The 20,086-nt window shown below is 32.6% G+C and overlaps 4 protein-coding genes across 8 annotated transcripts; 2 read left to right on the top strand and 2 right to left on the bottom strand.

The window, feature by feature from the left end:
- Positions 1–406: 406 nt before the first annotated feature.
- On the top strand, positions 407–13,041 carry Ufd4 (ubiquitin fusion-degradation 4-like). Of its 5 annotated transcripts, none has more exons than XM_035081814.1 (13): positions 407–657; positions 1,484–1,525; positions 1,590–3,350; positions 4,616–5,012; positions 5,220–5,255; positions 5,454–5,720; positions 6,131–7,735; positions 7,805–8,133; positions 8,204–8,414; positions 8,597–8,797; positions 8,911–9,167; positions 9,425–11,706; positions 11,788–13,041. In XM_035081814.1, the coding sequence occupies exons 3-13, from the start codon at positions 1,590–1,592 to the stop codon at positions 12,068–12,070; spliced, it is 7,629 nt and encodes a 2,542-aa protein (XP_034937705.1). In that variant the 5' UTR covers positions 407–657; positions 1,484–1,525; the 3' UTR covers positions 12,071–13,041. The 5 variants fall into 5 exon arrangements, with proteins under 5 accessions (XP_034937705.1, XP_034937704.1, XP_034937706.1 ...); XM_035081813.1 differs by having other exon boundaries at positions 6,131–8,133; positions 9,425–9,583; positions 9,653–11,706; XM_035081815.1 differs by lacking the exon at positions 5,220–5,255 and having other exon boundaries at positions 6,131–8,133; positions 9,425–9,583; positions 9,653–11,706.
- A 206-nt stretch (positions 13,042–13,247) lies between these two features.
- Mdh1 (malate dehydrogenase 1) lies at positions 13,248–15,836 on the bottom strand. The gene is made up of 4 exons (XM_035081817.1): positions 15,690–15,836; positions 15,073–15,268; positions 14,640–14,962; positions 13,248–14,539 (listed from the first exon to the last, which is right to left on the bottom strand). The coding sequence occupies exons 1-4, from the start codon at positions 15,690–15,692 to the stop codon at positions 14,063–14,065; spliced, it is 999 nt and encodes a 332-aa protein (XP_034937708.1). The 5' UTR covers positions 15,693–15,836; the 3' UTR covers positions 13,248–14,062.
- An 85-nt stretch (positions 15,837–15,921) lies between these two features.
- S2P (membrane-bound transcription factor site-2 protease) lies at positions 15,922–18,807 on the top strand. Its single transcript, XM_035081816.1, has 7 exons — positions 15,922–16,166; positions 16,261–16,361; positions 16,457–16,735; positions 16,819–17,169; positions 17,244–17,402; positions 17,479–17,733; positions 17,827–18,807. Exons 2-7 carry the CDS (start codon positions 16,287–16,289, stop codon positions 18,187–18,189), a joined length of 1,482 nt encoding a protein of 493 aa, XP_034937707.1. The 5' UTR covers positions 15,922–16,166; positions 16,261–16,286; the 3' UTR covers positions 18,190–18,807.
- LOC118066064 (LYR motif-containing protein 2) lies at positions 18,027–18,705 on the bottom strand. The gene is made up of 3 exons (XM_035081818.1): positions 18,569–18,705; positions 18,348–18,488; positions 18,027–18,283 (listed from the first exon to the last, which is right to left on the bottom strand). Exons 1-3 carry the CDS (start codon positions 18,581–18,583, stop codon positions 18,206–18,208), a joined length of 234 nt encoding a protein of 77 aa, XP_034937709.1. The 5' UTR covers positions 18,584–18,705; the 3' UTR covers positions 18,027–18,205.
- Positions 18,808–20,086: the final 1,279 nt, after the last annotated feature.

Here is a 20,086-nt window from a genome sequence, read left to right as displayed (position 1 = left end):
TCCCGCTCCGTAAATTTAATTAACTGAGCATGGCGATTTACCGTTATTTTATTTTTAAAATGACCAACAGATGTCTCAGGACTTCAAAGTCATGAACTGCAGATGTCGCTGTAGTAGTAAAATAAGATATGACTGCCACCTACGGGAATCATTTGAAAAATGTTTGAAAAATCAACTGGATAAAAATTCTATTTTCTAAAAAACAGAAATAATCAATAAAATTCGATGAATTTATATGGTGATTGAGTCGATTTTCGGTCAAATAATTTATTTTCTTATAAATAGCTTCAATTAATACTTCATGGTTGTCATTGAATCATAATCAAACGATCATTGAACATGATTACATAGAAATTTCATGGAGGCACTCGGTTGGTAAATAGAAACATTAATAAGCCTGATTGTACCACCCCTGATCGTCACGTCACGTGAATAGTACAGTATATCGGATTACACTGAGAGAGAATAAAGGCTTCTTAGCTCATAAGTGCTGTTCAATAATAATTTAAGTATTAAATCAAATCAACGAGTGATAAAGTGATATAATGGATAATAATATTTTACGTATTAATGTTTGATAATTGTTCGAGCTCGGAATAATGGCGACTTGACCTCACAAAGAATGCAACATCGTACTAGACATTATAAATTCTCGAGGTACTTCATACTCATAAAAATGTGTTCTTGATTGATAGTTGTTTCGTAGTCGATTCTTGTCGTAAATCGTTAAAAAACAATCCGGACAAGTTAATAGTTATGAAAAATTGTCTAAATAGCTATTAAAGTGTTGAGTGTGCTCATAAACTTTATGTCTTCTTTTTTTTTTATTTAAATGAATGTCTATTATTCTTACTGTTTAACCCGTCATGCAAAATATTTTCTCCCTCCACTTTTGCTTTGTGCTCTAATGTCTAATGTATTTTTTGTTGACCACGATGCAAAAATTATTATTTTTCGATTTTATTGATATTTCGATTGCTCAAATTATTAAACTTCCAATTATATTAAATTCCGATTAAATGTATATGTATGTGTATATGTATATATGATTGGATATAATGTGTTTATATATATACATGTCTACGTATATTATATTTATCAAATTATTACAACATTTTTACGGTCCTTGATGTGAACATCGGGCTAAATTCTGTTCAAGGTCTTGATTATTGTAATTTTGACATTCAGATACTTTCTTTGTTTTACCGTTTATTTTATGTTTATCATATACTTTAGATCGATGACGATGATTGTTAACAATTATAAGAGATTTTTTTAAAATAATCTTTTACAATTACTTTATTACTCAAGCATTTACTACTATTAATAATTTAATCACTGTTAAAAAAATAATAATTCCCACGTGATATGAAAATAATCAAAAAATAAACAAAAGTAAAAATATTATTTTTAAAGTCATTTAACGTTTTATATTTAGTCGAACAAATAAATCAGTTTAGTTTAATATAAACTTTTTTTTCAGATTGTCTGAATAAACGCGACAAAGAACTTCAAACATCGCAAGGTAAGATCTTTTAAAATTAGAAATTTCTGGAATAATAACCTAAATCTATGATTTTTATTTGTAGATGGCTGAAGTAGATCCTGAAACATTATTAGAATGGCTCAACATGGGCCAAGGAGATGAACGTGATATGCAATTGATTGCATTAGAGCAGCTCTGTATGCTGCTATTGATGTCAGATAATGTTGATCGTTGTTTTGAAATTTGTCCACCTAGAACATTTCTTCCTGCTTTGTGTCGAATATTTCTTGATGAGCACGCACCAGACAGTGTTTTAGAAGTAACAGCTCGAGCCATTACCTATTACTTGGACGTATCAGCAGAATGTACTCGCCGTGTAGTCGCAATGGACGGTGCAGTGAAAGCTATTTGTGGACGGTTATCGGGCGCTGGTTTAGGTTCCAGAGCAAGTAGGGATTTAGCAGAGCAGTGTATTAAAGTATTGGAGCTTGTGTGTGCACGTGAAGCAGGTGCAGTGTTTGAAGCTGGTGGTCTTCCATGTGCTCTTTGTTTCATTAGAGAACATGGAGCTCGCGTACACCGTGATACGCTTCATTCAGCAATGGCTGTTGTGTCACGTTTATGTGGAAAAGTGGAACCACAAGATAAGACCTTACCTGACTGTGTCGAAGCCTTGTCAACGTTATTGAGGCATGAAGATGCTCATGTTGCGGATGGTGCTCTTCGATGTTTTGCCTCATTGGCCGACCGATTTTCTCGCCGAGGAACAGACCCTGCTCCATTAGCCTCGAATGGTTTAGTGTCAGAATTGCTTTATAGATTATCTAATGCTGCAGGACCAGGTACATCAGTGGCCACAACATCTAATAATCCTAAAAATCCACCAATATCTACAACATCATCTACAATACCCGTACCAGAGTCTAAATCTTGCGCATCTGTGTCAACAATAATTAGTCTATTATCGACATTGTGTCGTGGGTCACCATCAATTACTCACGATTTGCTGCGATCTGAATTGCCTGATGCAATCGAGAAAGCATTAAAGGGTGATGAAAGATGTGCTCTTGATTCTATGAGATTGGTAGATCTATTATTAGTGCTATTATTTGAAGGAAGATCTGCATTAGGTCGTAGTACAACCGGCGGTCCTTCAGGTCCTTTATTACCTCGATTAAGACGACTAGATAGTGCTGGAGAAAAGTCACATCGTCAATTAATTGATTGCATTCGTTCTAAAGATACGGATGCACTAATTGAAGCTATCGAATCAGGAGGTATAGAAGTGAATTTCATGGATGACGTAGGCCAAACTCTACTAAATTGGGCATCTGCTTTTGGTACCCAAGAAATGGTTGAATTTCTATGTGATAAAGGTGCAGATGTTAATAAGGGTCAAAGATCGTCAAGTCTTCATTATGCAGCATGCTTCGGAAGACCAGCAATTGCCAAAGTATTACTTAGACATGGTGCTAATCCAGATTTACGTGATGAAGATGGAAAAACTCCACTTGATAAAGCCAGAGAAAGAGTTGATGAAGGCCATCGAGAGGTTGCTGCTATCCTTCAATCCCCTGGAGAATGGATGTTACCTCCTAGCCAAGAGACCAGAAAACCTGATAGTGAAGTAGAACCTAAAGGTGATCCGGAAATGGCACCAGTTTACTTGAAAAGACTTTTACCTGTTTTTTGTGCAACTTTTCAATCAACTATGTTACCAAGCGTAAGAAAAGCTAGTTTGAGTCTAATTCGAAAAATGGTACATTACATCCAACCAGAATTACTTGTTGAAACATGTGGAGCTGATCCTGCTGGATGTGGCGCAATTCTAGTTGAAGTAATCGCTAACGTTCTTGATAACGAAGTAAGTAAAATAAATTATGGAATAATTTATTTTCAGGAATCAAGAGGATGGTATTGAAAGTATTAAATATATAAAAATTTTTAAATAAGTACTAAAAATTAGGCATGCAGGCAGATGGAGGCATGAATTAGCTAAAAACTGTTCGCAGGAAATAGAGATTCAGGAATCACCACCACCACCACCACCTCCGCCTCTCAAGTTGATTGTTGGTCCAAAATTGTCCTGTCTTATATCTCGCAAGTCTTCCAGTTCCCAGAACTACATTATCGATAAAACGGTAACATCCGTTGCAGAATTATTCACCCTTTTGTCCCTGCAAATTATTCCTTTTGTCGTTCTTGTAATCACTTGACGACCACAATAATTAATTATCTCAAATAAATGAACGTGTATTGTTTTATTCAATAATATTTGTAGTGAGTGTGAGACCAACAATGAATTACAGTTAATTTTTAGAAATATTCATTGCAAAAGTTCGCATCGTTGTTTTTAATTAATTCTATCGTATAATATTTCGTTATTAATTGTTATAAATAATTTAGAGTATGATAAATTTCCCCCTCCATTAGAATATTATAATTAATTCTCTGAAGATATTCAGCGAGATAGATTAATTTTTTTCCTTGTTAGAGAAAAATTTTGAAGTTTAATTATGATTTATTTCAAGTATTTTTTTAACTAAAAAATACATGGAATTTTAATTTAGGTGATCTTATTTACTATATACATAAACATACCAATGATTTAAAAAATACACTAAAATGTGTGAAATTTTTAAACTCAAAATGGGTGTGTGAAATGTTTTTAACTTGAACTAAATAAATTAACTATACATGGCAAAAAAACCAATTATCGACAAGTCGAGAGTACACTAGGAGAATTGCTAATTTGTGAAAGTCTATTTACAAATAGTTATTCGATATCTGAAATTATTTTAAAGGAAATCGATTGCCAAGTTTAAATAATTTTTAGTTCCATACTGATTGTAATGTTATTTTGTCGATTATTGGTCTCTTGTCTCTTGGTTTTTTTTTTGTATGTAACAATAATGATTTTAAGGTAGAAAATAAACATCAACTCATCTATGGCTTCTCAATTGTGAATTAATGAAAATTTATCACCAGGAAAAGAGCTTCCAATGGACATGAATGTTCTCTGCCTGCAAGCCTAAATGATAATGAAAAATTAAAATTATTACATTCATTTTTTCTGCTTGTATTTTCGTTAAAAAATATATGTCACAGTTTATTATATGTTACTAATAGGAAGATGAAGATGGCCACTTAATAGTTCTACAAATGATCCAGGATTTAATGATGAAAGGAAAAGATGAGTTTTTAGAACACTTTGCAAGACTTGGAGTATTCTCCAAAGTTGCTGCATTAATGGGACCTCAAGATTCACTCCCAGAACTAGAAAATGAAACCAATCAGTCGGGAGAAGAACACAAACTTGAAGATGCAAGAGAATTGTTAATTGGGCGTGCATATCATTGGAGAGATTGGTGTATCTGTCGAGGCCGAGATTGTCTCTATGTTTGGTCAGATGCTGCGGCATTAGAATTATCAAATGGCAGTAATGGGTGGTTTAGATTTATTCTTGATGGGAAGCTAGCTACTATGTATTCCAGTGGCAGCCCTGAAGGCGGTACAGATGCAACCGGTAAGCAAATAGCTATCAAAAAATAATCAACATAAATTTTGATTCTTTACGTGTTATATCCATTTATTTATAATTAATATCACACAAAATTAATTTTGTTTGCAATTAAATTTCCATAATTTTTATTGTGTTCGTTTCATTCATGTTTAATTAACGGTAGTGTGGGGATTAGTTTAGAAAATAACTGGTTTTACTAACTGCCTACAGGAAAGGGGAGGAACACTGAGTCGCTCACGACGGAAGGTAGGTCTTTTCTAAGTATCAACGTATTGATTCTCTTTTATCTATTGACAGTCTAATGGCACTATATGATTATGGAGCAATTATTCTTTACATTCATTTGGATTCACTTATCCATTTTTTAAGATATTTTTTTCCTAAATTAAAATCTGCTAATGCATCTTATTACAAAGTTATTCTAATATTAAATTAAATTTGCAGAAAGTCGAGGAGAATTTCTGGAAAAGTTACAAAGAGCTCGAAGTCAAGTAAAACCAAATACTGTAAGCCAACCTATATTATCACGACCGGGACCAACACGTCTGGTGGTAGGAAATTGGTCTTTATCGTCTCGTAAGGAAAATGAATTATGTATCCATAATAGTGATGGTCAACAGCAAGCTACAATACTTAGAGAAGATCTGCCAGGATTTATTTTTGAATCAAATCGTGGAACAAAACACTCTTTTACGGCTGAGACAAGCTTAGGTATATTTTTATTGTTTTCTAAATTAACGATAAGAGAAAAGTTGGATATAAATAGTAATTTCAATCCAGGTTTTTAATAATAAATTTATTATATTTCTCTGACACAATAATGCATAGTGAAAATGCATTCTTTATTTTAAAAAAACTGTTTTATTCAACCTGGATCAAAATTTCATGAATTAACTTTCCTTTTATCTGCAATTCTTTCTTTTCGAATGATTTATGACTTAACTAAATCAGTAATTTAAAAAAATTACTGAAAGTCTGTTATAATAATACTTTAATGAAAAATGGACTATTTGAAATTGAATAAGTCTACTTGTCTAATTGTCTACATTTTGAAGTTTTAACAATTACTGATAAGATTATAAAAATTTAAAAAATGTTAAAATATTTTATTATTTTTATAGGACCCGATTTTGTGGCAGGATGGGCAGGAAAACGTGGCAAACGTTTAAAGTCTAAAATAGAAGCAATAAAGCAAAAAGTAAAAGTTCAAGCTCAAGAGATTTATGAAACTTATTTTAAAGTAGCTCAAGCTCAACCACGTGGTGTCGTAGCAAAACTAGCAGCTATCGTAAGTCAAATAGATAAGGCATATCAAAAACAACTTGCAGGACATCGTGAATGGCGCAGTATATTACAAAGTGCTCTAGAAGAGTTAAAAATGTTGTTGAATGAAGAAGGAAAAGTTTCTGCTTACGAGTTGCATTCCAGTGGTTTAGTTCAAGCGTTACTTGGATTATTGGCTGGTCCATCAGGCCCTCAACCACCTTCAACAAAAGTTAATAAAATGAGACTACAAAGGATCGTCGTGTTCAAAAATTGTTTCAAAACAAAAGATATTAATGACAATAATTCGGCAAAAATTTTAGTGCAGAAATTAGTTTCAGTACTTGAATCAATAGAAAAGTTACCAGTTTATTTGTATGATACACCAGGGTCTGGTGGTTTGCAGATTCTCACGCGAAGATTGCGTTTTAGATTGGAGAAAGCTCCATGTGAAAGTTCATTAATTGATAGGTCTGGCCGTAGTTTGAAAATGGAACCGTTGAGTACTGTTCAGCAATTAGAAAGCCACCTTTTAAAAATGATGGCAAAGCAATGGCATGATCACGATCGATCAACATTTACATTTGTAAAGAAATTAAAAGAAGGAAATAGATTAACGTTTCAATATCAACATGACTTCGATGAAAATGGAATTTTATACTGGATTGGAACAAATGCAAAAACGTGTCCAGAATGGTCTAATCCTGGTCAATATGGCCTGGTTATAGTGACATCCAGTGATGGAAGAAGTTTACCATATGGTCATCTAGAAGATATTCTTAGTAGAGATCCCAATCCATTAAATTGCCATACTAATGATGATAAACGAGCATGGTTTTCTTTAGACTTAGGAGTATGGGTGATTCCAAGTGCTTATACACTTCGCCACGCTCGAGGATACGGCAAAAGTGCATTAAGAAATTGGATGTTTCAAGCATCTAAAGATGGAATTAACTGGACAACTTTATACACACATGTAGACGATTGTTCATTAAATGAACCCGGAAGCACCGCAACGTGGACGTTAGAACCACCGAGTGAAGAAACACAGGGTTGGCGACACCTTCGTCTTCATCAGACTGGAAAAAATGCATCTGGCCAAACTCATTATTTATCAGTATCCGGTTTCGAGGTTTATGGAGAAATCACTGGAGTATGCGAAGACCTTGGCCGAGCTGCAAGAGAAGCAGAAGCCGGTATGCGAAAGCAAAGAAGATTAATTAAATCCCAAATGCTACGACATTTAGTTGCTGGTGCACGAGTTGCCCGCGGAATTGATTGGAAATGGAAAGACCAAGATGGAGCACCACCTGGAGAAGGATCTATCACTGGAGAATTACATAATGGTTGGATCGACGTTACTTGGGATCATGGAGGTTCAAATTCATATCGCATGGGAGCTGAAGGAAAATATGACTTACGGCTCGTCGGCACAAGTCTTGATTCAGATGGAGGAAATAAAAGTAAGAATGGAACCGGTGTTTTAACAGGCAGAAAGTCAATTAGTACACCCAGTCTTCCTGATTGTACAGACATTGGCATGAGAGGATCCGTTGCGTCAACAGATCAAGCAGCTAGTGCAGAAAATCTTGCAACGAAGCAGGCTGCTGAGTCCATTGCTGAGAGTGTATTATCTGTAGCTCGTGCGGAAGCTGTCGTTGCTGTGACGGGTGAGGGAGGAGGTAGTAATACGGGAGAACTATCTGTCGTTCTTCATCCACGACCTGATACTGCTGTAACTAGTGATCTTGTGACAATCGTTGAAAGTTTAGCACTTAATACAGATTGTCCCACTAATAGCAGTAGTAATCGAGCGACAAGCAGCTCTAAACCTCTATTTACAACTGTTCGTGGTAATAAGGTAAGATTTATATCCATGGTGCATTAACACAGTGCATTCAGTTTATGTTTATTGTACGTGTTTTTTTTAGCCTGCTAGTGGTTTGTTAAGTCTTGAAGCAGTTGAAGTACTTGATCGTCTCCGAGAAGGTGCCGATAGACTGCGTAATAATACTAATAGTTTCTTAAGTGGAGAATTATTACCCGGTTTGGTCCCTGTAAGAATAAGTGTATCCAGCGAAACTGAAGACAATTCCCTGAGAATCAGGCCTATACCGAGACATACTTCAACAGCAATTGATGGTACGTATCTGGGATCGCTTTTATGTATTAAATAGTCTGTTTCACATTCTTAATATCATCAATCCCGAGCATAGTAACATGTCTTGCTTATTCTAACAACTCACTTTCGATATAAAAAAATAATTGATTTTCAATTCGAGATTCTATTTTTGTTTAAAATTTTTAAATTACCACAAAATTAGCGATTAAAGAATGCAGCCGCGACAAAGAAGCTAGTTCGTCCTCGCAAAATGATACCGGGGGATGTCCGGTTGTGGTTACCAATCCCATGTCCGTCTCAGTGCCCAATCTCGCTTGTTCCGATGTTAACAACACCTTGGATACAACGGCTGCTACTGGTTTACTGGAAACATTTGCCGCGATGGCCCGAAGACGCACTCTAGGTTGGTTCCCACAAATATCCCTCACGCGTTGGTGTATCGAATCATTATTTATTTATATAATTATTCATCTATACATTTTTTCATCTGTAACACTGTTATACTAATTATTTTAGGACCAACTGGTGGACAACACATAGCACCTAACTCTAACACTATTCAAAATTCACGTGGACCAACTTCAGTGTCCAATTTTGTTAGGTTAGCTCTCAGCTCAAATTTCACGGGTGGTTTATTAAGTACAGCACAGAGCTATCCAAGTTTAACTAGTAGCAGTCAGGTAGCTGGTAGCGGTGTTACCACAACCACTGGTGCTGGATTGGGACAAGCGCTGACCATGTCCCTTACAAGTACCAGCAGCGATAGTGAACAGGTAAGATTTTATTTTTATTCACTAAAATCATTTTATGTAATTAACTTGTTTTAATTGGCTTTTTTTATTAACTCTTACTCTGTGTAAAGAGTATTTTACTTAAACATATTTCTAGTTTAAAGTTACATTCAATTTTATAGAGATATGGTAAATTACTTTATTTAACAAAAGTTTCTTCGCATCGGCAGAGAAAGGGTTAATATAATCATTTTGTACGAATTAAACTTAAATTAAACAAATAATAATTATGATCACAGGTTAGTCTTGAAGATTTTTTGGAAACATGTGGTGGAGTTGCGAGCTCCAGTGCAGGTGGAGTTCGTACAACCGGAGGACCAGCATTACTTGGAGAATTAGATGATGATGAAGAAGTACTTGCAGAGGAAGATGATGATAATGAAGAAAATGATCAGGAGGTAAATATACTGCGTCAACAAACTGATCAATTTCATCCCGACAATTCGATGTATCAATATTTTCTTCAGGATGACGATGAGGAAAATGAAGAGGAAGTTGAAGCCGGTGAAGATTATGAAGAAGTTATGGTTAGTCGAAATTTATTAGCTCAATATATGGAAGAAGAAACTCCTCAAAGTACAAAAAGACGCGCTTGGGATGATGAATTTGTATTGAAAGGACAATTTTCTGCTCTTATTCCTGCCTTTGATCCTCGTCCAGGTCGAACTAATGTTAATCAGACTACAGATTTAGAAATTCCACCACCTGGTAGTGATTTACAGTCAAGTGTGCGCGTAGGTATCCAATCAATGCCTCGACTTGCACTGTCTTTAAAGGGACCAGGACTTCCAGATGTACCAGATGTTGAATTGCCTTTAACAGAACCACATTCAAGTATTTTCCAAGCAGTTCAAGAACTCATGCAAATGACTGAACTGGGAAGTAGACAAGAAAAACTCAGAAGAATATGGGAACCAATATATACAATTGTTTATCAAGAAGCTAAAGAAGAGGAATCTTCAGGTCGTGCAACACCAATTGTAACACTTTATTCTAGTAAATCAGTACAAAATACGAATACTTGTACAGTAGAAGATGTTCTTCAATTGCTCAGACATATTTATGTTCTTAGTACAACGCGAGATGATAAAAAGAATTATGTAATTGAAGAATCAGAAAGTGTTTGTTGGGTTAATCCAGAAGAATTTACATCAAAAAAGATTACTAATAAAGTTGTTCAACAAATACAAGATCCATTGGCTTTAGCAGCTGGTGCACTTCCAGCATGGTGTGAAGAATTAGCTCGAAGTTGTCCATTTTTACTTCCATTTGAAACTCGACGTCTATATTTCAGTTGTACAGCTTTCGGAGCATCAAGATCAATTGTTTGGCTACAAACACAGAGAGATGCGGTTTTAGAGAGACAACGGGCACCAGGATTAAGCCCACGTCGTGATGATAGCCAAGAATTCAGAGTTGGTCGGCTTAAACATGAGCGAGTAAGTGTGCCAAGAGGAGATAAACTTTTAGACTGGGCCGAGCAAGTCCTTAAAGTACATGCTAGTAGAAAAAGTATTTTAGAAGTAGAATTTATTGGAGAAGAAGGTACAGGACTTGGTCCGACATTAGAATTTTTCGCTCTTGTTGCGGCTGAATTCCAGCGAAAAAATTTAGGTTTATGGCTATGTGATGATGAGCCTGTGGATGAGGAGCATTCATGTCCATCTGATGAGCAAGTAAGACCACCAGGATATTACGTTACACGATCAAGTGGTTTATTCCCAGCGCCACTTCCTCAAGATTCTGAGGCTTGTAATCGCGCAGTTCGATATTTCTGGTTATTTGGAGTTTTCCTTGCCAAAGTTCTTCAAGACAATAGACTTGTTGATTTGCCGTTATCGCGGCCTTTCTTAAAACTCATGTGTCGAGGTGATATTACCAATAATGTAAATGAAAGAATTGGATTAACAGGTATTACTCAAGAAAGCATATCATCTAGTATGTCCAGCAGTTTTATTTCAGAAGAAGAGGACCAAGATAGATTATCTTCATTAGAACCTTCTCCTTGGTACGATGGAATCCTCAATCTTGATGATTTAGCATCGGTTGATCCGATTCGAGGAAATTTCTTGAAAGAAATTCAAGCATTAGTCAATCGACGTGCAAGAACTGTATCAGAAGAATATTCATCATCTGAGGAGGATGTTAATCGCATCACTCATCCGTCCGGCACGTCAATTGCTATTGAAGATTTAGGACTAACAATGTCTTATTTGCCAGGATCTAAAGTTTTTGAACATGATCATGCAGAATTGGTAAATCAAGGATCAGAAATACCAGTTACCATAGAAAATGTTCATGAATATGCTGAATTAACTATTGATTACTGTCTTAATCGTGGGATTGCTAGACAGTTGGAATCCTTTAGAGCAGGTTTCTCTAAAGTTTTCCCTATGGAAAAACTTCATGCATTCAGTCCTGAAGAAGTTCGAGCGATGCTTTGTGGAGAGCAAAATCCTCATTGGACTCGTGAGGATTTGCTTAATTACACTGAACCAAAACTTGGATACACCAGGGAAAGGTGAGTATCAATAATTTTTCCTTGAAATAAAAATTAATTAAAATAATAAATAATTTATTTCTATGAATTATTTTTTTATAGCCCTGGATTCCAAAGATTTGTAAATGTTTTATTATCATTGACGGGTTCTGAAAGAAAAGCATTTCTCCAATTTGCTACAGGCTGTTCAGCTTTACCTCCTGGTGGATTATGCAATTTACATCCAAGACTAACAGTAGTAAGGAAAGTAGATGCAGGAGCAGGAGGATATCCTTCTGTAAATACTTGCGTACATTATTTGAAATTGCCAGAGTATCCAACAGAAGATATTTTAAAAGAAAGACTTTTGGCGGCCACGCGGGAAAGAGGTTTTCATTTAAATTAATTTCATCAATAGAATTAAGAATAAAGAAAAATGAGCTTTGAATTGCATAATCATTTCAAGGCATTTGATTTAAGTTGCGTACACTATGAAGATCTCATGTCACAACAATGTAATTTATGGTTACAATCTTTTCATGTTTTCTTAAGTGTATGGAGTGTAATTGTGCAAACAGTTTTTTAACATGACTCAGTGATACAGGCACTAGACAATTGAATATATAATAGCGTACGCTGTACTATATTTCTGGTCTTCGAGTAATAAAATATATAGAAGTTTGTTGACATTTATGAATATAATATTGAGTAATTGAGTTTAATTTTTTAGTGAAAAAAATACTTCTATCAGATTTTGAAAAATTAATATCATAAGGTTTGTGTTGAATGCTTCACGGGAATCTTCCGCACCTTTTTTATTGTTGACTAGCATCTATTCCGTCTGCATAAAAATTTAATAGCAGAAAAAGATCCGTCATTGTATTACAGTGTTACGTAGTTAATCCACTTATCTATTTATTATATTCATTTATGTATAAAGTCAGTAGTATTCAATTTTATATAAATAATCCATTTCTATTTTGGTCTAAACTGTATATTTACCATTAACAATAGTTACAGTTTTTCGCATTGTTTCATTAATTTTATCAGTGTTTCTGAATTTTCTTGCAGTTTTTTCTTTCTTTTAAGTTACTGGGCGTTTATTAAGTAAATATTTACCTATCGAAATTGATGTATTTCTATAAACATGTTTGAGTGTGTTATAAATGTAAAAATCATGGGAAGGTAAAACAAAATGTATTTATAGCGATATTATGAACAGGAAGCAATTATAATATTTGCTGCCAAACATAAAGATATAAAAAATCGTACATATGTTCTGGTCCATAACCATTTAGTGTTTAAACGAAATTTAGTTAATAAAAATCAGTTGGAAATAATAAAATTTATGTTTTGGAATAAGAAAATTAAAAAAAATGATCATCGCAGTTAATTAACCTTCCCTAATACAATTTATTTTAATTGAGAATTAAAAAAAAATTAATGTATTTGGAATGAAATGAGTGGGAACATAATTTTGATGGTGATAAATTGTTAAATATATATTTAACAAAATTTGTAAAAATTAAATAAGTTAAAGGCCCAATAATGACAACGGCCTTCATTCATAAGACGTACTTTCATTCATGTTTATCTCTTTTTTTCACTCATTTGCGTTATTTCTACATTTCTTTTATATTTTTACATTTTTTATGATCATTCAAGATCTAGAACTTGCCTGTCAATAATTTTCATGACATAAATATTAAAGCCACCATTTATTTATTATTAAATCTATTATACTTGAAGTATATTAATTTCCCATTCCAATAACAAAAATTTTTTAGTATAAAAAATTTATATTGAATCAAAGATCTAAAAACTTTTTAATAATTTTCACAATGTTTGATGTGTCAAAGATCAAATCTTTTAGTCATTTTCTATTACAACATTGGACTTTAATGGCATAAAGAATCGAAACCAAATATAACTAGTGATTTAAAGTTTGTTCGCAACAGAAATAAAGACTTGGTATGTCAGGCACTACGCATATTTGTAAAATACGCTACTTAATGGTCACAGGATTATTATAAAATAGAAAATATTAACAAAAATTCATTATATATGTAATAGCGTTTAGCATACCCATAAGAAATAATATATATGTGAGATATAATTAATAACGCTATTGAAATGGAGAAAATAGTTAATTACTGTATTGTATATTATAATTAATATTGAACTATCGGGAAGATGAATAAAAGAAAAATTATGTTACGGTATTAATGCTTCTGTTATATCTATACATTTATTTGTTAATATATTTTAATGAAATAACAATCAACTGGTTATTTGTGTATATTCCCTAGTATATTCATAACATCCATTTTTGATAACAGATTTACAATCTACATTTTACACAATTTTGTGTATTATTTTCGATTTCTTGGCCCGCCAGTCACGGCATTAGGACTTGATGTGCTTCAGCGCGTTCTTCTTCAAGTTCTTTGGCAGTTATTGTCAATTTAGATCTAGCGAAGTCATTTATTGAAAGACCTTGCACAATCTCATATTTTTTATTTTTTATAGTCACAGGAAATGAGAAAACGATATCTTTCGGAATGCCATAACTTCCATCAGAGACAACTCCCATTGATATCCATGAACCTGGTTTGGTTCCCATCCACCAATCTCTCATGTGATCTCCAGCAGCTTTAGCAGCTGACATGGCAGATGACATTTTGCGTGCAGCAATCACTTCCGCTCCACGTTTTTGGATCTTTTCCACAAATACTCCGTTGAGCCAAGCATCGTCATTAATAGCTGCAGGTACTGAACTTACTTTATCATTAAGTTCTACACTGGCATGAGCAGCATCTGGATATTGAGTGGAGCTGTGATTTCCCCAAATAATTACATTTTGTACTTTATCCACCTATGAAATCATAATTATTTTTAAAGAAATATGCATTATTTACAAACTAGATTTTGTTACCATCATCCAAATAATAATTTTATGTTGAAAAATAACTCACTTGGACACCAAGACGAGCTGCTAAAGAAGCTTGTGCACGATTTTGATCTAATCTAGTCATAGCTGTAAAATTTTCTTTGGGAATACTTGGAGCATAATGAGAGCAAATTAATGCATTTGTATTTGCTGGATTACCAACCACCAAAACTTTCACATCTTTACATGCATATTTATCTAAAGCCTCGCCTTGATCTTTAAAAATTTTAACGTTAGCTGCTAAAAGATCTTTACGTTCCATTCCTTGTTTTCGAGGCATGGCACCAACGAGGAATGCAGCTGCAGCATCTTTGAAAGCAGCAGCGGGATCAGCAGTGGGGAGAATCTCTAAAAATTTAGCACAGTAAATTTTGTGATGATTTCATTCCGGTATAGCTATCGTAAATGCGGTATCATTCCATCTGATAAGTAATTTTTTCATATCATCCGAAACATACCTCTTACAAGAGGTAGAGCTAAATCTTCAAGCTCCATGACTACTCCTTTAAGAACATCGACCATTGGAGCAATATCTAACAGACGTAAATTAATGGGCTGATTTGGACCAAAGACAGATCCAGCTGCCAGTTGATACAGCAGAGAATAAGCAATTTGGCCGGCTGCTCCAGTAACAACGACATTGATTGGTTCAGCCTGATAAGATAATTAGAATAATCATCATTCATTATCAATTTTATTTTTCAATCATTTATCATCCACACATATTAGTTACATATGTTTCAATGAAAATTAATGAATAATATTTTTGTCTTTCAAATGATGGTAGTATAATATAAAGAGTTAATTTTATGGTTTATAAATATTTCATTGAGGTAATAAAATATGAATGAAAAAAGTTTAATGGAATGTCAAAATAACAAAACGGCATTAAGTTGTAAAAAGAAATTGTTGAACATGATTCGCAAATATATTGGACGTGAGCCAGTAAGAAGGTCAAGGGCAGATACGGATCATTGAATGAAAGTTATTTTAATAAAAAAACAATCAATATTTAATACTAACATGTTGAGTATTAATTGGTAAAAAAATACTGTGAATGAAAAAAAAAACTTACCATTGCAAAATTGTCAAATTGTTAGATGGATATATTAAATAAAACTAATCAAATTGATGGAATGTTTAAAAGAGATGCACACATACAGATATATCAACCAGTGATAAAGTGTTAAAGCACTATTTACAAGAAACGACAGACTGTTGATTTCTCATGTCACTGCCAAATCTATAAATAGATTTATCTATAGTCTTAATATCAAAAAGAGAACTTCGGTTGTAGTCGAACACTGATACGATGCATATTTTTTAGCTAATTCGGTGGTATTGTGTCACTAATAACCGCGTATATCTGTGTATCGTTTTCATGATTTTTGATATTTATTTATTGATAAATAAAGCATGAATTTTTCTTAAAATAAGTGATTCGCTAAAAGTTAAAATAAATATGATATTTTTCTACGTGCACAATGTCAAAACAAATGTTTTTCTATAAAACAATACTACAGTCATTCAGTTACATTAAATTGAATTAATGGTTTGTTTTTCATATTTTTAACTTATAAAAATTTGTTTTTTACATTTTCATACAAAAATACGTTTATTTTTATCTTTTATAATTCATTTTCAAGATAAATTAACCACATTATATTTCACAATGGATACTATAAACTTTTTGATTGTTGCCGGTCTTCTTCACTGCTCATTGTTTTTTTTCAATGTGATCTTTAAGGTAAGGATGTCTTCATTTATTTATTATGAATATAAATATAAGAATTTCAAAACGTTTTTAAAAGTTAAAGTTGATACTTTTGTTTTTCTTTTCAGTCATGTTTACACTATCCATATTTTTTATTCCTGGAAAATACTGGACTAGAAATCAAAACATTGAGTTTAAAATGGTACACTACAGCTTTTAATCGTAAAATTCTTAAATGGGCAACAGACAGATCTAGATTTTGGACGTTATGGTTTGATATTGGAGTTGTTGTCAGCATTATATTGCTGCCTATTGCAACAATAATTGTCTTAAAAATGACGTTTGATAATTTATTCTTTCAATCAGAAAGTGAAGGATCTAATCGTCAGTGGAATTTGGAGCCAATGGTAAGACATTTTTCTAACATTAAAAATTCTTAATTTAAAACAAAGAATAATCACGGAAAATGAAATCTATAACATTTCTCTAGATTCCTGGAATCAATATTCCATTTTCTGATATTCAATATTACATTATCACTTTGGGATTATGTAGTATATTTCACGAATTTGGCCATGCTATGGCATCATCTCTTGAAAACGTTCAACTATTTGGAGTTGGATTAATGTTAGCATTCATAGTTCCTTTATCATATGTATCTATTGATAGTGATCAATTAAAACAATTGCGTTTAAAAAATAAATTAAGAATATTATGCGCTGGTGTGTGGCATAATCTTGTTCTTGCTGTAGTTGCAGCAATAATTTTTTATGTAAGTGGCTGGATTTGGGCTCCACTATTTCTCTCAAATTCAGGCGTATACATACAGTCAATTGAACCAGTAAGTAATTAGATTAATTATCAGGTAATCCATCGAATAATTTTTAATTTGTACTTCGGTTTCTTTTTTTATAGAATTCACCATTACTCGGGCCTAAAGGTTTACTCAATAATGATATAATTTACAAAATTAATGACTGCCCTGTAAAAAATAATAACGACTGGTATCATTGTATTTTACAATCAGTTAAACAACCTACGCCAGGTTATTGTGTGGTAAAGTCCATTATTGAGGTGATTATTTAATTTAATTATAAAATAGTCTTCGTTATTTAATCGAACATATTTTGGAGTATTATATAATTTCTAGGAATATGATGAATCAATTCCCGCAACTGTAGAAAATGGAGTTATCAATTGTTGTAGATTAAATGAAAATTTAAATGGCAAATTATGTTTCGAACATGTCGAGGATTCAGCAATTGGACCTCTCCAATTGCAATTACACTCATGTTTATCTGCAAGAATTCTAATTGAACGTTCAATCCGATACTGTCAATATTCATTTCAATGTGCTGAATTAAATGCTCATTGTATGATACCGCAGTTGAATAATTCAACTAAAGTAAGTTGACTTAATATTGATTCTTATATTAATTGCTATATCAATATGTTTATTTTGAAAATACCATAAAAATTTGATTATTGTTTCTAAAAGATTGTTCAGTTATCAAGAAAAGAAGGAAGTGATGTATTATTCTTGGGACATCCTCATGAAATTTATCAGAGTGTAAAAATATCTAACTGGATACCTAGACACCAGTTTTTTAATCCAAATATTCCTGAATCCTTGGAGATACTATGTAAATACATGACCGTGCTATCGGCAGGTCTGGCTGTAATAAATATAATTCCTTGTTTCTTTTTCGATGGTCAATACATCGTAATAGAGTTGTCTCAGAATCTTTTGAGACCATTTATTAGTAATAAGAGTATGAGAGATACAATCCCACTAACATTGGTTTCTGTTGGAACTATACTTCTTACAATTAATATTCTTTTAACATTCATTCGTATGTGATTGACATGATTATTTATTATTTAGATAGCTTTAAATTCTTTTTTAATTCATTCATGGAGTTTTCACCGTGCACAATTAAAGATTTTATAGCAAACTGTAAGAAATGAAAAAAATATAAAGGTTATATCACTTTCATCCATTTAATACACTGAACTCACTTCATCGGCAATTTTCTTATTTCCTTTAAATTCAGAAGTTGCCCAGTTTTTTAAGTACTCTCTATCCTGTTCATTGGGTACTTGCTTTATCGTCCTTAAAATTTTGCGGTAAAGTGTAAGTACTTGTTGACGAACCATAAACTAAAACATAAAATAAATAAAGTACAAATACCATTCTGACATACGTTCTTTTTCGAATGTAATTTTATGAACATCAGTACCTGTTTAAGATCCATGAATGAATTAAATGCATTAGCACCTTTAATTATAATTTCATATAATTTTTATTTAGATAAATTTAACATCATATTTTGGAGTATTCTCCAATAACATTGATATCTTTTTGCTGCTGAAGTTGGTAACTGTTGACTGAAATTATATCGTACTACTAGGTTGTATACTTGGATGAATGAACTATTCAAACTTATTTTTTGTCACCAATAAAAATTATTTATTACAATATTTATGAATATAAGGATATTTTAATTAAATCGCTAGAGCAAATAAAAATAATAGAAAGATAATTTTTTACCATGTTCATTAACGATGAATGTACTAAAAATGAAAGGTTCGATGTATATTATACAATATAATTAACCATGTAAAATTTCTCTTGAATATTAATGATATGATCTAGTATTGACTTCGTACATTTCCTTTTTTATATTGAAAATGAAAAAAAAATAATATATTTTTTGGGTTAATCAATATAACTATAATGGTGATGATCTGTGCATGGCAGCTAAGCTCGGGACAGACTTAAAGCACGCTATGTAACTGGCAGTTCCTGGTACCAGAAGATTTTTTACAGTTTCTTAAAGATCAAAATTCAATACTTATCACGAAGACTTTTTCTGAGTAATGGGCTCATTAATGCTTGGAAAATCGATGCCCATTTACTTAACTAGTTACCTGCGACCAGTTTCATCCACTCACAATATGTTCCTTCTAGAAGGTAAACATTTTTTTTTCTTCAAATTATATCTAATTATTTTTATGCTTTAACAGATACAATCTGTTCGAGAATAAAAACTTATTTCTTAATATTTTTTTAGAACTCAATATGTACAGAATAATGTGGGCTACTTATGTATTTCATCTAGGTGCTGATAGAAGTATTTGGAACAATTGGAAATTTGAAAGTCATGGTTTGGAAAAACGATGAAAAAATCAATTGACTGTGACAGCTATTTCACAGGAACAAATCAAGCTCATCATGATAATTATAAAGATAATAGAAAATTAATAACTGTTTGCTGGAAATGATGGTACTTGGGAAGATAAATGGTACAAAGCGCTGGAGACTGCTATATTTATCCTGCATATAAAATTAGTACTTTGTTTAATAAAAATTTAACAAGCCTTTCATTATTTAAATGTTCTTTCTCAGTTTATTTTCATCCTGTCTAGATTCCGGTTTTTTAAATTAAATAGTTAGAAATTTTATAATCAACTTTTACGTGACTGATAAAATATTTTATCTTTCTAGATATTGGCAATTATTTATTCTAATTGATTATCTCGAAAGAACTGTTTCATTCAGTGTATTGACTTTTAGATAATCGTAAATTTTTTTTATAAATGAATTTATTTGTTTATTTATCTGAACAACAATATAGTACTTTATAATCTTATAAATAAAATATTACTCAACGATCGTGAGTTTATAATTTATGGTTCATAAAAAACTTTAATTGAAATATAAATGCTCATATCATTATTTGAAAGATGATAATTTA

This window comes from Chelonus insularis, unplaced genomic scaffold (genome assembly GCF_013357705.1).
Source record: "Chelonus insularis isolate UGA/USDA-ARS -01 unplaced genomic scaffold, ASM1335770v1 contig_326_pilon, whole genome shotgun sequence".
Taxonomy (NCBI): domain Eukaryota; kingdom Metazoa; phylum Arthropoda; class Insecta; order Hymenoptera; family Braconidae; genus Chelonus; species Chelonus insularis.
The sequence above is the reverse complement of the archived record's forward strand: the minus strand, read 5'-3'. Positions and strand labels throughout refer to the sequence as shown.

Excerpts from the sequence above, each read along its gene's own strand:
- Ufd4 (XM_035081811.1), top strand. The coding sequence starts at position 1,590 with ATGGCTGAAGTAGATCCTGAAACATTATTAGAATGGCTCAACATGGGC. Across the intron at positions 5,721-6,130 it reads TACGGCTGAGACAAGCTTAG|GACCCGATTTTGTGGCAGGA; the intron begins GTATATTTTTAT and ends TTATTTTTATAG. Across the intron at positions 9,168-9,424 it reads CCAGCAGCGATAGTGAACAG|GTTAGTCTTGAAGATTTTTT; the intron begins GTAAGATTTTAT and ends TTATGATCACAG.
- Mdh1 (XM_035081817.1), bottom strand. Across the intron at positions 14,963-15,072 it reads AGCTCTACCTCTTGTAAGAG|AGATTCTCCCCACTGCTGAT; the intron begins GTATGTTTCGGA and ends CTAAATTTTTAG. Across the intron at positions 14,540-14,639 it reads CAGCTCGTCTTGGTGTCCAA|GTGGATAAAGTACAAAATGT; the intron begins GTGAGTTATTTT and ends ATGATTTCATAG.
- S2P (XM_035081816.1), top strand. The coding sequence starts at position 16,287 with ATGGATACTATAAACTTTTTGATTGTTGCCGGTCTTCTTCACTGCTCA. Across the intron at positions 16,362-16,456 it reads TTTTCAATGTGATCTTTAAG|TCATGTTTACACTATCCATA; the intron begins GTAAGGATGTCT and ends TTTTCTTTTCAG. Across the intron at positions 16,736-16,818 it reads AGTGGAATTTGGAGCCAATG|ATTCCTGGAATCAATATTCC; the intron begins GTAAGACATTTT and ends ACATTTCTCTAG.
- LOC118066064 (XM_035081818.1), bottom strand. Across the intron at positions 18,284-18,347 it reads ATAAGAAAATTGCCGATGAA|TTTGCTATAAAATCTTTAAT; the intron begins GTGAGTTCAGTG and ends CATTTCTTACAG.